General features: G+C 38.5%; 1 protein-coding gene across 1 annotated transcript; it reads right to left on the minus strand.

Moving 5' to 3' along the window:
- Positions 1-387: 387 nt before the first annotated feature.
- LOC121985402 (protein DETOXIFICATION 56-like) lies at positions 388-2,973 on the minus strand. The gene has a single exon (XM_042538840.1). The coding sequence runs from the start codon at positions 2,774-2,776 to the stop codon at positions 1,175-1,177; it is 1,602 nt and encodes a 533-aa protein (XP_042394774.1). The 5' UTR covers positions 2,777-2,973; the 3' UTR covers positions 388-1,174.
- Positions 2,974-16,538: the final 13,565 nt, after the last annotated feature.

Consider the following 16,538-nt stretch of genomic DNA (forward strand, 5'->3'; position numbering starts at 1 on the left):
TTCTGTAAATTTCTGGTTATAAGGAGTCCAACAGTGTCGTCTGTTGTTTATTTTACTTCTCCAGAGGTGTTAAAATGTAATAAGTAAAAATCGACAAAAAATCTCACATTGGGCCTGATATAAATAATATCTGGTCCAACAAATATCAGACTGCAACTATTTCTGGTCCTATGAATTTATGAGGTTATAAAAAGTCTAATGTTGTCTTCTATTGATTATTTCATTTTATCCAAAGGTGTTAAAATATTATGAAATGAATCATCTAAATTCTAAATAACGAGAGCCTCATATGATTTATATATTATACTCATATTATACATGTAAAAAAATTAAAACACATAAAAAAGAGAAGAGGAAAAAGAAAAATGTTTGCATGCTTAAAGAAAAGAAAGAGAAAAGAGAAAAAAAAAATTAGAAGGGCAGAATGGATAAATCAAGTATATCCTTCGATAAATGTTAAAATAGCATGTGACTTTTAGTTAACTCGGAAATCTATGTGCTTCATAAATTACCGTCTTGAAAATGAATTGTATGAGCGAGATGCCTCATTCTTGTTCAGAACATTGCAATCGAACCATACCTAAAGTGAAACCGCCACATCAATGGCCCCAAGAGCCGGTCCCATCTAGTTGAGCTTTCTGGAGGTGTAATCTTGCAACAGCAAGTACAAAGCTGGGTGAAGCTTCAACTAGCGAAGCCCAACAAGGTATCCACTGGCCCATCCCGATTGGGAGATACCCTGAGAGCAACATTTGGATTGGGAGATACCTCGTTCAAAAACAAAAACAACCTTGCTCAGTTCTTCCGGCTTGTCATAGTTATGCCTCATAAACTGTGATCATGATGTCTGTTTTTTCTAGCCTTTTATTCATTCCTTGGAAGAGTAGAAAGGTTTGTTGTAATCTAGTTTCCCTTAATGGCCCAATTTATTTATTTTGGATTTTCTGTTGGATATATGAACTATTTAGCATCAATAGTGGAAAAGTGGATCAGAAAAATCCATCGACAGAATAAAATGATTTCGCTTGCCTGATTCGTTGTAGCAGCGAGAGGTGGAAGCTCCAGACATGGTTAGGGTAAGTCTTCCAGTTTCTTCCTTGTTCCGGCTCCTGTTACAGTAATTAAGGCTTCCAGTTTCTTCCTTGTTTGATCCGCTGCCACTGTCTGTTACTCTCTACGCACTGATGTTCTCGTTCATTTCATCAGGTGTTTTTCCAGTCAAATGCTCTGCTTTGTTTGCCTCTTCGTTCCAATCGATTCGGTACACGAAAAACACCAACAAGCCGGCAGTGACCATGGCGCCTACCAAAAAGCCGAGCAGCAGCCCGCAGAGGCCAAGCCGCATCGCGAAGCCCATCGCCACAGCCGACGGCAGCGCCACCAGGTAAAACCCTCCGAGGCTGGCATACATCGCCAGACACGGCCTTGCGGTGCCGCGCACCACCCCGCCGCAGGTCGCCACAGGGAAATTCATCACTTCCACTGCCGCCATCACCAGCATCATTTTCTTCGCCCCCTCCACGATCCCTTTCTCACGGCTGAACAACCTCCCCCATCCTCCCCTCGCGCCCGCCATAGCCGCCCCACCGCACAATCCGGCGAAGACGCTTACCCCGATGGATACATACGCCGCGCTCCGGGCGTTGCCTGGCCTCCCCGCCCCGAGTTCGTTGGACACCCGCGTCGACGCGCACGTCGCCAGCGAGAGCATCGCCGAGTAAAGGAGGTAGTCGAAGTTAAGCACGACTGCGATGACCGACAACATCTGCCGCGGGTCGGGGAGCCGGCCGGTGAGTAAGACCAAGATCTCGTAGCACCACCACTCGAGGCACGTGGTCAGGCAGCAGGGCGCTGCGATCCGAAGCAGCGTTCCCCACTCAGCCGCGCTCTGTTCCCACCACCGCGGCCCTTGCTTGGCCTCTCCGCTGCCGCACCCCTTGGCCTCTGCGCTGCCGTCCCCCTTGCCCCATTCTGTTATCCCCACGTATGACGCCAGCATGATCGCGACCGCGAGGTCGGTGAGCCAGATGACCATCGCCACGCCCTCGATTCCCTTGGCCCGGGAGAACAGCAGGTTGAGGGGGACGTGGACTGCGAGCGCGGCGGCCGAGCTGAAGAGAGTAGGAAGTGTGATGCCCTGCGAACTGAGGTAGGCCTTGAGGGGGCAGAGGAATGAGGTCACGGCGAGGTCGGGGAGGAGATGCTGGACGTATCGCTTGGCGAGGCGCGCGATGTCGCGCTGCTGGCCGAAGCGGAGGAGGAGGCGGTCTACGTTGAGCCAAAGGAGGGCGATTGGGATTGAGGCAGCGAGAAGGAGGGTGGTGGTCATGAGGAGGGTCTTGCGGAGGAGAGCGCGGTTGCGGGCCCCATGGGCCTGTCCGCACAGGGGCTCCATTGCGGCGCTGAGGCCCGTGAGGACGGAGAAGCCAGTGACGTTGGCGAAGGTGAAGCCAATAGTGCCGGCGGCGAGCTCGAGCTCGCCAAGCCGGCCGAGGAAAGCCGTGGTGACGGTTATCTTGGCGAACCACGTCAGGTTCATGCCAGCCAGTGGAAGCGCGATGCCGCGCTGTGACTTGAGCTCGGCGAGCATGGTTTTAGCAACATCGAAGCTCCATCTCGGGCGAGTAGGAGTCGGTGGCAAAGCTTGTGGATGTGGTTCTGCGCTTGCTGATGGTGGTGGCCTCTTCATGAATACTAACTGGCGTGTGTAGGAGCTCGCGGTTGGTTGGCTCAATTCCTTTATTAATAGTTGAGTGCTGGAGGGAGATGCGTGCATGGGTCTCGTGTTTTATTGTGGACAAGAATTAGAAACGGAAATGACTTTAATACTAGCAGATTAGAAAAAACACAGTTTCCTGTAAAACGATACTGAAGCGAATAAAGTTAAACGGCCTCCGTAGATGCGGTTGAAGTCGAAACGATTGGTTGATATGGGTTGCTGTGATGGTTAATGATCTTGTTCTAAATCTGAGTCAGATGAAGACCAAATAAATTGGTGTAGACATAAACGGAGGGACGATTAAGATATTTTTCCCGTATCTTCTTTCAAAAAATGGGTTCCCGCGTGGTACTGTCGGGCGATGAGGTTGGCGCTGATGGTACCTGAGCTCTGTGCACACTCAGACGAGTCCACTGACGTTAGAGGTAAAAAATCAGGGAAAAAGTCCCCGGAGCAGATCCTCCGACGTTCAAGTCATGTACTTTTTCTCAGAAAAACAGTGTACGAAAGTGGAAAGAAAGTAGAAGAGAAGTGTGAATGTATGAAAGAGCGTACCTACATGAGGGAGAAAACCTCCCTTTTTATATGACAGCGCGTACCTTTTGGAGTCTGACTGATGTCAGAGAATGTCGGGTGATGGAAGACACGTGACATCCTTCTGTAGCCTGAAGGAAGGTTCCACTCGTAGGTGACCGCGGACCATTGGAATATTCCTTGACACTTAACAGTTATTCTCTGACAAGCGGTTACGATTCTTTGATCTTGTTGTCCTGTAACGCTCTTCGTCCCGACTGAGAAAGAGTAGGACAACTCGAGATGATCAGTCGAGTATAACCCCTGGTCTAGACCTTGGGAGGCCGAGGCTGTTAAGAGATAGTGTTGGCGCTGGCCGGGAGTTAGCTGACCGAGAGCTTTAGCTTACTAAGAGCCTCCGGTTTACGTACCGTCAAGCCGTGAGGGCTTACCCCGTCAAGTCCTAGTCAGACATCATCCGACTATCTACCCAGGTGTTTCAGGTCTGAAATCCTGGCCTGTTGGAACCCGACCGGGAATCAGGTTGCTAACATCGTTCCCGACCTGTTGACCGCCACGTCTCCTTGATTTCTGACTGACACGTCTCCTTGACTTCTAATTGCCACACCCCCTTGATTTCTGGCTGTCACGTCTCTTTGACTTCTGACTGTCACACCCCTTTGACTTTTGACCGCCATGTCTTTATCGGACCCCATCATGATACACCATATCAGTTAAAATAGGACTAGTATAGTCGCATGATTTAGCTAAATAGTTTAGTCGATCAAATCTTTTATCCGATCAGATCTCAAGTCCTCTCGGTCCGATGGAATCCCAAGCTGTCTCAGTTCAATTCAGAATCGAGTCCTCTCGATCTAATGAAATATGCTAGACGTACGACTCGACTGGACTCTTTATCTGAGCGGATGCTGAGTCCTCAAGGAGGTTGAGTCCTCAAGATGATCAACGTTCCTTAGCTGATCTGACCCAATCTAAGAATGAAGTCCGACCGGACGTTAGAGGGGACTCGGTCGACCTACCACTAAAGTGTATTAATGGTGTATTAGTTCAATAGTCTAATATTCCTTTTTGACATTTTGTGTAACTGTTGTAAGTCGAGGGAATATTCCCTATGCAATCCGTATGACGAAAACTTCTATCCTACAAAATACAAAAATAGTGGGTCTATTTTAAAAAAGTTGTCAGAATGTCAGAATAATCGTCCCTTTTTTTGGAAAGGTATTGATATCCATATAGAGAGGAAAACTAGTATTGTATAAGGAGTCTCCTCCTAAAGACATAGATACGTAAGGTTAAATACCGAGAGTTCACTACTTATTTTTACTATTCATCACATTCTATTTTTTTTTTTCTCTACTATTTACCTAACTTGAATGTTAGAGTACCTCTATTGGATCCTTCCCTTCCCCGATTATTAACATTTTCTTTCTTTTACACTCTTGTTTTTTGATATATAAGACCACTCTCAATATCAAAGCTACCTGATCAGCACGCTATTTTTTTCAATTTAAAAAGGGATCACAATGATAGTTCAAGCTATTAACCAGAAGCTCTTGCTCTATATTGGGTCAAACTGAAGGGGAGTTTCAATTCTCTGTCCTTAGGTAGTATTAATTCTTTTCTCATTTTCTAGAGTTATATCTGTAGGCTTGGCTTTTGTGTTTACATTATTGGTTATAACACGTGTTCAGATATTCACATTATTAAAAAGTTGTCCCATTGTTCTATGAAGGTGCATGGCTCAAATATATATATAATGGAAAATCGATGGGACACATTCCATCTTGCTTATTTGTGTTGTTAGTGAGGGGCATAGTTCACTGCTCTAATTGACGCCAGTATTTATCCTGTTTTTATCTAAGACAATAGGAGCAGTACAGTATGTCCAGAACATATAGAATAATTCCAGCCAACAATGTTGGCAAAGTTGCATGTAAACTGTCTAGTGGTTACTGGTTTCCCTGTTTTTGAGGAACTAGCTCAGATTTTATGGGACTACATTGATGTTCCCTCACAATATAAGAGTTGGCAAAGAGTGGACGTAGTATAGGAACTAAAGCTTTCAATTGGAATCTACTAAATTTCCATTCCCACAAAGCAATGCACACTTGAAGGTATTTATGACATCTGATCCTCCCATTAACCAATTAGCTCTTGCAGCATTAGATTTCTCGTATAAAATTCAATTGTTTGTGTGATAGTGATTGGGATCAAAAGCAACCGAGTTGCGTGGGATTGTGAAATCCCACTGCAGAATAATTGAGGTGAGATGTGCATAAATTAAGAGGTTGCAGGATGGTGTTGGACTCTTCGAAATGGTTGATGGCAGAGAGCCTTTGGAGAACGCAAAACGGTAAGCTGATAAAGGAAAAGTGATTAGTGTTAGCTCATTTTCCTTTGATATGGCAAAGCTTCACTATCAAAAGAAATGTGATAAAGCAAATGTGGTCAGACTTTTCTCCAATGCTCTCTTTTTATGGCAAAGCTTCAACTATGAAATAACATTAGATTGTGCAGCACAACAGGTTATCAACATGGTTAATTCATAATATCTCTTTACATATTCGAGTTGTGTCATATCATTTTAGAATTTCATCTTTTTTTTTTAACTGAATTTTGAGTTGAATTGAGTCAAGTCATAAGATTATTGCTAGGCCAGCTGATTGCCATCAGACTCATCGCCAACTCTCTTAAATTACTTGACTAGTGGCCTTAATGATTGAATATAATCATCTCACAGAGAACCTGTGCCAAACATTCCACATTTCTCCTTTGGATTGTTTTAAAATACTTAAAAGTCAGTACGCAAAGATGACAGCAAACTTAGTGGCTCCTGCAAATGATGCATCAAGTGATTGAGACTTGGCCGAATCATTTCATTCAATCTTCACTTTCATGCTGCAGCGGTTCCTGATAGAGATTGCTTCTTGACGAGATGGAGCAAACTAGGGCTTGATTCCTCGTTCCTTTGTGCACTCCAATCTCTACTCAGCTAAATGATAAGCTAAGAATGACTCGTCGCGGAGTGATTGTAAATTGTAATCCTAGTAAACCATGCTACACAGCAATTATGAGTGGATCAAGTGGAAGTCGAGTCCTTAGCCTTAGTTTTTGTGTTAGATAAAAAGGAAAGAGAAGGAAAAGAAAAGAAAGAAAAAACAAAGTTGGAAAGAGGGTTAAGCTTTTGAGGGCGACAATGGAGATACACTACACGCGCATTTATTGCAGCAACGCAACCCCACTACGTCACTTCACTTCGCTCACTGATCGCTTACATGTATGTATGTATCTTCACGGAACAAAATATGCTTTGCTTTGCGTCTGTCAATAGGTGTAGGAAGTTTGTGGGCTTAAAGGCAAACCTTCTCTGTTCTATCTTCTCTGCACATGCCTCCTTTTCAGTTTATTAATTGAAGCCTAAACGAGTTCTACACTCTATCACTTGAGCGTAAAATGCACTTAAAAAACTCATGCGAGCTTAGGTGCATTTTGTATTTTTCCACAGTGAGTGAACCAGGGAAGAGACTTTTTTCTTTGTAAGCAATCTCATCTTCAAACGCTAGGAACAAGATGTTTTGTTAGATTGAAACTGGTGTGTTGTCAACGTTGCGTTGCATTACAAATTGATGGTGTCTTTGTTGCTGGGAGTTACTTAATCAGAAAGATACGCATCACTGGAAGCAGCTGGTTCTGAATTAATTCATACAGCTCGATCGGCTGGTAAGTTGCTCCAGCGATGGAAGAAACTTGTGCTTGGCTGGTTTGGTCGAGCTCCTAAGGAGCTACAAGCACAATTATGGGTCATCTTCATGAATTCGCTGGTTGCTATTGATGAACATGGATCAACAAGTTGGGATACTTAAGTGTCTTATTTCAGATTGGCTGATGTTTTAAGTTGCTCTGTATTATCTTTTTGGGAGGCCAGTTAACTTGGCTTTCACCCCATTATTCTTCTAATTAGTGAGAATGAGAACCAAATAGATTACAATAAAAATGAGGTATTCATAAGTTTCATTTTTAATTTAAATATACTAATAGAATGGTATAATTATTAGAATTTATAATTAGTCTATTTAATTCTCTCAACTAGTTATAAAATACTACAGAAATGTTCAGAAACCATCTCCCTAACTAAGGCTTTGCATGATCGATGTGTGCTGGGAGGAGAGTAAATAGCACTCGTGATTTTTTCACACTTTTTCAGAAAGCAAATAGAATAAAACGTAGTGGAAATAAGTAAACAGATAAAGCAAGTGTTAACACTTTTAGTTATCTGATTCGGAGCTTGTGACAACTCCTACTTCAAGGTCAACACTCGTTGAGTGTTTACTTTGAGTAATTCATTATCAATTCGGAATATTACAAAACTGAGTACAATAGATTTATAATTAAAGTAGTACAACTGAAAATTATACCGACAACAACGGTGTTGAAATTGAGAGCTTTTGGTTGTCGGAGTAGCGTTACGACTCGTTGGATCGTCTTTGGAGCAGCGTATAGGAGAAAGATCACAAAGATAAGTTGTCTCCTACCATTTGCTCGAAGAGGACATTTATTAGCTGCTGAAGGTGCCTTCAACCCCTTTGAAGGCGCCTCCAACTCAGATCGCATCCCCGCAGCTTCGGTCGTTGATAACATCCACTTTCTGTGAATTTTATCTCTTCGAAGGCGCCTTCAAGCGCATGGAAGACCCCTCCATCTGGTATCCAAGGCGTCTTCAGGCGCTTCTAAGGCGCCTCCGCACCTCTTTTGTGTGGGCCTTCGGCCAAAGCAGCCGAGGCGCCTCCAACAGCCTTGGAGGTGCCTCAGACACTGTTCTTCCGAGCTTTTCTTTGTGTATCTCACTTCCTGCAAGACATATTAATTCAAATATAAAGTATACCATGCAAGCCAAAGTTAGCACAATAAAATATAAATAATAAATTATTCGACAGCCTCCAGACCGTCCGGTTCTGACTTTCAGATTTCTCGAAAATCGTAGGTCGAATCGACGTTTACTATTCCCTCAACGGGGGAGGCGTCCTCACCTACTCCTCTCAGGAGAAATTACCTTTTACCAGACCGGTCTTCTAGACTGACTAGACATTTGCTTAGTGTTCGAGACTTTAGGATTATATGCTGAACGCTCGCTTCATGACCCGTCCAGATTTTCACCTGGTCTGCGACCACCAAGATTTTCACCTAGAGTCCCTGACTCTAGGATTTCTCCCAAAGTGCTCGACTTGCCAAGACTTCGTTGCCTAACCGCAGCTAGGACTTTCCATAACTTAGGGTTACCACCCCCTAAGACTTAAGGTTATCTCCCCTTAGGGTTTTCCACCTGCCTAGAATCTACTAGAACTTTTGCCTAAGAACACTTAGGACTTTCCTGCAATCTCAATCACACTTGTTAGACGACAAGTAAACTTAATTTTGAATCCTTTTCTATAATCAAAATACAAGTTCAATTGTCTGATGCTCTTTGCACTAACAATCTTCTCCTTTTTTATTATAACAACCTAATTCAAAGTTAAGTAAAATATAATAAAAATTAATGAAATATAAGGAATTAGAGCATAAGCATAAGTAAAATAATTTGACATATTAAAAAAAATTCTCCCTTATACTCCCCCTTAATAAGAAGTTATATATATATTTAACTTAACTTTAATCTTTCTCTCCTCCTTTGACATACATAACAAAAATACTAAGTTAGAGAGAGAATTAATTTGTAAAAATAGAAAAAAAATCTAACTTTTAATCTCTTTCAAAATTTTAAATTTAAGCTCTCCTCAATTCATTACCTTAAATAATTTTACCATAAAAAATTGACTTAGCTTTGAAAAGGATTTAAAACACTTTAGGGAGGAAACGTACTTTTAGCTTTTTAAATACTTTGAAATATTAAACAATATTTTGGAACAAAATACCTTTTTTTAAAAAAGTCCAAGTAGAGAATTTAACATAGCAAAAAAAACTTTTAAACAATATTTAAATTTTTGAAGGCTAAAAACATAGATTTTGAAACTTAGTTTTTCAAAAATTTATAATAACTTAGTCTTTTTATAAAGCTTTGACAGAAAACTCTTAAAGGATATTTAAAGATTGTGAGAAAGAACTTTAATAAAAAACTTAGTTAAAAAGATATTTTATCAAGTACTTAGCTTGTGAAGAAATATTTCAATAAAGCTTATTTTTCCAAAATATTTATACTTAGGGTTGTTTTCCAAAAATAGGGGTTTTAAAAAATATTTAGAAATAGATAGTTAAGTACTTTAAAAACAATTCTTAGTGAATTAGTGAACTACTTTGGTTAAAAATACATTAAAGTCTTACAAAATTAATTTTGAAATTTTGAAAAAGAATTAATACCTTAACTCCTTTCACTTCCCCTTGATTAATGCATTGAAAAATTTAATTAAGTGCTTGAAGTTTTAGGATCTTAGATTCCAAGTATGAGAGTTCAAAGTAAAAATAATAAAAAACTTCAAAACAAACATCTACTTTTCTTAGAAAAAACTGTCTAACCTTTAGCTACAAGTTATTTACATGAGGTAGTATCTTACACTTGGTTAGTTAAGTTAAGTAAGTGTTCCAATTAGTTTGACTAAAATGGATAACTTAACTTGATCAATTTGACTTGGTATTTATTTTCCAGACTTATGTTGATGCACAAATATAAGCATTCTAAGGTCTAGGCAGTACTCTATGCATCTCACTCCATTCTAAGTATTTTTTATACATAAGCAAGGTATTCTTAGTGTGCTTCTGAGATGCTCTAGCTGAAACCTATGAGTACATGCTTTCTAGGGGTAGATACCTAAGCTAAGTCTAATATTTTAAAAATACTAGTAAAATTAGGAATTTTGAAGAAAATAAAATAATTTATCCTAAAATTTTAAGACTAAGCTGATTTTGAAAAGATAACAAAAAAACATAACTTTTGAAAAAGTAATACTATAACAGGAATGATTTTGAAGGTTTTTAGAATATATTCTACTAAGAACATCCTAATTGTCTTCTAAGTGCACTGAACTCAAGTTCATATAACGGTTTTATAAACATGTCAGCTAGGTTTAATTTGGACTCAACATAGTCAAGTATAATGTCACCCTTAGCTACGTGATCCCTTAGAAAGTGATGTTTAACTTCTATGTGTTTAGTCCTTGAGTGATGTATTAGATTTTTAGTTAAATGTATTGAACTTACATTATCAATTAAAATTTTTATATTCTAATTAATAATCTTTTAAGGTGTGCATTATCTATAGTAATTGAGATGTACATTCTCCTATGACTATGTACTCTGCTTCAGTAGTGGATAAGGTAATATAGTATTGCTTTCTACTAGACCAACTTACAAGGCACTGACCTAGAAATTGATAGCTTCTACTTGTACTCTTTCTATCTAGTTTACACTCAGCATAGTCTAAGTTAGAGTACCCAATTAAATCTAATATACTAGTTCTATAGTACCAAAGTCCTACACTTAAGGTTCCCTTAATGTATCTAAGTATTCTTTTTTTACATTAGTTAAGTGTGATTTTTTTGCATAAGATTGGTACCTAGCACACATACCTACTGCAAATAAAATATCAGGTCGACTTGTAGTTAGGTATAATAGACTTTCTATTGCATTTCTATAATATTTTAAGTCTATTGATTTTCCTTTTAAATCAGAGTCCATTTTAGCATTAGTTACCATTAGGGTATTTATATTTTTAGAATTTTCCATTCTAAATTTTTTAATTAATTCCTTAGCATATTTGGTTTGAAAAATATGAATTCCTTCTTTTGTTTATTTTATCTGTAACCCTAAGAAAAAGTTAAGTTTTCCTACTAGGCTCATTCCAAATGTATTTTCCATTAATTTGATAAATTCTTTTAAAAATTTTATATTTGTTAAACTAAATATTATGTCATCTACATAAATTTGAGTGATAAAAATGTATTTTTCTAAGGTTTTGACGAATAAGGTTTGGTCTATTTGGCCTTGGTTAAATCCCTTAGATATTAGATGTGTTGATAAGTGTGTTCATACCAAGCCCTAGGTGCTTGTTTTAGTCCATATAAAGCTTTCTTTAACCTAAGGACATGGTTTGGATGGTGTAAGTCTTCAAATCTTGAGGGTTGATTAACATAACTTCTTCTTTGATGAACCCATTTAAGAATGTGGACTTTATATCGATTTGGTATAACTTGAATTCTTTATGTGCTGCATAGATTAGCAGTATCCTGATGGATTCAAGTCTGGCTACAGGTGCATAGGTTTCATTATAATCTAGCCCTTCTACTTGGCCGAACCCCTTTACTACTAGTCTAGCCTTGCTTCTTACTATTTCACCTTTATCGTCTAGTTTATTTCTAAAGACCCACTTAGTATCAATTATAGATTTATTTGTGGGTTTAGGTACTAGTTCCTATACTTGGTTTATTTTAAATTGAGCTATTTCCTCTTGTATTACAATTATCCAGTCTGGGTCATATAGGACTTCTTCTATAGTTTTAGGTTTAATTTTAGAAATTAGAGCTATTTGACTTAGGTTTCTATATGATGATCGAGTTTGAACTCCTAGGGTTGGATCACCTAAAATTTGGTCAGATGAGTGATTAAAACTTATTCACTACAACAAAAATATTAAAAGACAACGGTTAAAAACCGTTGTCGTAGGCCCTTTAAAATCATTGTAATTGATAGTGTTGTTAAAAGTGGGGGGCTACGACAACGGTTTTAAACTATTGTCTTTGAATGAAAAGACAATAGTTTTGCAACGGTTTTAAACCGTTGTCTTTGAATGAAAAGACAATGGTTTAAAACCGTTGTTATTTAGAGCATTTTTAATAACACTACTAGTTATAATCATTTTTGGGACTACGACAACGATTTTTAACCGTTGTCTTTGAGGGTGATAGACAACAATAATGATTTTAAACTGTTGTCTTTTAAATTATTATCTTTTAATACCAATATATCAAATTTCAATTTAAATATATAATAAAGAATCATAATCAAGAAAGAATATTTTCCACATCAATATCATTCAAAATGTTAGTTATACAAGAATTACAATCACAAAAGAAGAAACATATCTCATGTTCAAATAAAATTTATCACAATACAAATAAACAAATAAACTCTATTTACAACTATGAACAATAGCCAAAAGACTAGAAACTTTTAATGATGGTTCATGCCACGTAGATTGCACTTAATTATTATCAACCCAAGTCCCATCACAATCTTCAACTTGTAGGATTTCATTGGACTCCTCTTTCTCACTTACTTATTTTTTCATACCAACCTTTTCCAATATGAAGTTGGTGCCGAAGACTTGATAAGGTGCTTGGATGAGAATGAGAAGGGAGACCAGGAGGGCAGCCAAGCCAACCTTGAGGGAAAAGGTCACCCTGTCTGTGTCCTCTCTGGCAAACTCCCACACTTCCATCATCAATTTCCTCATTGGTATCGTGGCTTTGCCATTATGATCCTTGGTAGACTTCTTCATGCTTTATGATTGTGGTGTTGTGTTTGGCGGTAAGCAAATGTCGATCTGAATACTGCTACCTTTCTTTCCGTTCATTGTAGTTCTACATGCAAGAAAACAACATCGATAGCATAGGTATACAAGAAAATTTAAAAAATAAAAGTCTATCTATATATCTTACCTGAATAATAGGGTGATTGTTGATGTATATGAAGCTAGCTCTTTGTTGGTGCTGAAATGAGTGAATGGAGAGATCGACATCGGTGAGCATTTAAAGAGAATTTGTAGATGAGATTATGTTAGTGCAAGTGTATGAAATAGTGAATTTTAGCTTAATGTGGAGAATGATACCTGTTAATAATAGAAAGAAAGATGCATTTAGTAAACATGCATAGACATAATTTGATGATGTGGTCATGGATGCTTGAGAACAAAATAATGTATTACAGATAGAGAATTAGAATCATGAATGATAGTCCTTAATAAGGCATGAACTGAGAAATTAATAAGGCATGAATGATAGTTCAAATCCTGGACAACATTTGATGTTACTTGGAACGTTGGTGGCACGCTAGGAAACTTTGTCAATAGAACCTGCAAAATATAAACATATATTAGAAGATAAAAATATCCAAAACAAGGTCATTATCCCCTCAACTAGTTAGGTTTTTTATTCTACTATGAAGCATTACAATACAAACATGTCTGAACTTTAAACAATGTAAACTAACCCTCATTTAAGTAATTATATTTGATAATAAAGAGAAAGGATAATAAATCATGCAATTAAATTTGAATATAAATAACAAACTTTACATTAAGCTAACAGAATTTTTATATTGATTCTAGTAATCTCTTATCTAAATGAAATATTAATACATTGCATGTGATAGTAAGGATACATCAAGGCTGTTAGTATTAGCCCTAGTACCAATTATGAGATGATTGTAAAGAGCTTATTTTGTATCATATATCATTATTAATAAAAGGTAAAATTGGTTATTATATTTATTGTAGTTCAGTATCGATTGAATAAATATAATAATATCTTTGGGTAGTAGGTTTTTATCTACAATATATCAATTGGTTGAATTGATAGTGAGATATTGTAGAGAACACTACTCTTAATTATTCCTAGTCGAGCATTAATATACAAGGACAATATTAATGCGTTGAGACTAGCATGTAGGTCAACGGATGACTTCATCTCATAAGTCATGGATATGAGATATCAGGTTGACACATGGGTATATATTAGAGAATATATATTGAATGATCCACCTTGAGAATATTTCATGGATCGTCGTATGAGTGTCATAAACATTCTCATGTGACTATTGGTATGAATAGTCCTTAGACCTGAAGTCACTATGGTTCCCTACATAAGGAGTTGTAGACTTTGGTATCGTCAAACGTCACCCGTAACAGGGTGGACTATAAAGTCGATCACTGGGTATGCAATAAATTATGCGGAGGGATATGAGTGATGTAGATGAGATCTATCCCTTCCATATGACGGAAGCGATATCTATAGGCCCCTTGATTAGTAGGACACAAGAAAGCATGACCATGCATAAATGAGTCAATATGAGATATTGAACTTATTTGATAAGTGTGTCTACTTGGAGATCAAGAAACACAAAGATTGATAAGAGGATGACACGGTCTATGCCTCATTGATCAATCTAGATATCAAGGATAGAGGGACCAAGTCATACATGATGATAGCTACAGACAGGTTAGGTCGGATCTCAACTTGCTCGTCACTTGGGTAGCAATGATGCCTTGCTAGATGCCACTCATTGTTTATGTATCACAAATGTTGATTTGGGTACATTGCCAACGTTACGAGAGCCTATAGGGTCACACACAAAGAATAAGTTGATATAGAGATGTGTTCATGTGATGAATCAATGGATTAAGTGTAATCCAAATTTGACTCATTAAGTTAGACTCAAAGGGATCCAATTGTTGGATTGAGTTCAATTGCATGGGAATCAATGAGTTAGACTCATTGGGTGAACTTGAGTTCACAAAGGAAGTTGAATGGTCAAAATTCAACCATTGGATTGAATGGTTGATTTTGAGCCATTGGATTAGAAGATGAAAGGGTGGAGACTCTTGGTATGCCATGGGATGGTTATATAAATCATTTTGGAAGTGATTTTCATTAGAGGTGAATGTGAAGAGACCCTTAGTAGTCTTATTCTTCCTCCCCTTTCTTGGCCGAAATCACCATTGTGGTTGCTAGCACAACCTTGTGATTTCTTCTCCATCTTGTTTTGTTTGTGAAACAAGCAAAGACAAGGCTTGTTCGTGTGGATACAGTAGAGGCACGGGCGCTTGAACGTGCTGAGATCTGCATCTAAAGAAAGGTTGCTGTCGGGATTGCGAAGGGCACACAACAAAGGTATAATCCTATCATGTAGCTTAGTATAGATTATGAATAGAAAATGTTTCTTCCCTTCGCATGAATCTGCTGGATAAGAGGATCTAGTAATTTTTTCGTTGCGTTTCCGCGTTTTTGGCGCACTAGATCCCAACAAAGGCAACTATACATAGACTAAGAAATGAAGATTGACAAAATTACTTACAACTGCGATAGAAGGGCTAGAATCTTCCCTAGGATAAGAATGTGTTATGTCAGCACCAAATATTATAGTTGGTCGGTCGCTAACAAGAGGAATGCGCCTTGACAATGAATCGACAAGAACTATGTCCCTTCCTCCAACCTATGAATCAAGCCTTAGTAACACAAAGCAGAACAAGAACAATAGATCCACCTTCCACGTACTCACCTATCCATTGATCTAGAGGCCAACATTGGCAAGGTACTATTTACTCATCATGAAAACATGCTTTGTCAAGCAACATTGTGAAACTAAACCAAGGACAGTCTCACATATATGCTTTTGATCACCTGTAATAACTATGACATATAATAATAAAGCGAACAAGGAAAGGGAAAAAATTAAAGCTAAAAGGTTCAACCAATTGATATTTGTCAACAAGCAAAAATATCAAGTTGTGTCAAACAAGATCAAGTGCAAGAAAGACATCATACCATAAAGAGAACCATCATTATCATGCAATATTACAATGAGCAAATCAAGTTCCTTTCCCTGAGGTTGGAGTATAGTCATTGCATCATGATAGCGTGCTGAAAGCGCTCTTTCAACATGATCAGGCAGAGTAGTTAGAGGATGAAGCATAGAATCTAGAGAAAATTCCTATAAAATATGTAGATAAAATTGATCTATGTGGCTCTTCTTCATATAAGATAATTAAGAATTAAGTTGCATGTAGTAAATCATATGCTGTAGTAAAAATGTTGAAGCCAAACCATTCCTGATATCTGGCACATCTGAGCAAGCTCATGACAAAATCCCCTAGCCAAATTATCTTGCACATTCTTTACAAAATTGATACATGTCCAGCTATTCACTCTCCCACTATTTACCATTTTCTACAAAGTTTAGAACAAGATATGAAGTAATAAGTGTTGGAGCAATCCCAATGGTCCGTGGGACCATGTGTTTTGATGTTTGGGTAAAGAGTTTAAGTTAGGTTCACCCTTGTTATTTGATATGTGTATGTGAGTGTACAGGTATGCAGGATACACATGTGACTCAGGTTGATGGCTTCGGGTCCGAAGAAGGATGGAGCATCGAGGGACCGTGGCCAAGGCAACGAGGACAAGGGCCGAGGGAAGCGACTTCGAGGCATACGCGAAGGATGGCATTGGGGATGAGCCGCGGGCTTGTATGTATCCGAGGGACGAGAGCCAAAGGAAGTAGACTTGAAGGCAAGGGGTCAAGGCTA

The sequence above is a fragment of the Zingiber officinale genome, chromosome 1B, assembly GCF_018446385.1.
Source record: "Zingiber officinale cultivar Zhangliang chromosome 1B, Zo_v1.1, whole genome shotgun sequence".
In the NCBI taxonomy this organism is placed as follows: Eukaryota; Viridiplantae; Streptophyta; class Magnoliopsida; order Zingiberales; family Zingiberaceae; genus Zingiber; species Zingiber officinale.

Excerpts from the sequence above, each read along its gene's own strand:
- LOC121985402 (XM_042538840.1), bottom strand. The coding sequence starts at position 2,776 with ATGCACGCATCTCCCTCCAGCACTCAACTATTAATAAAGGAATTGAGC.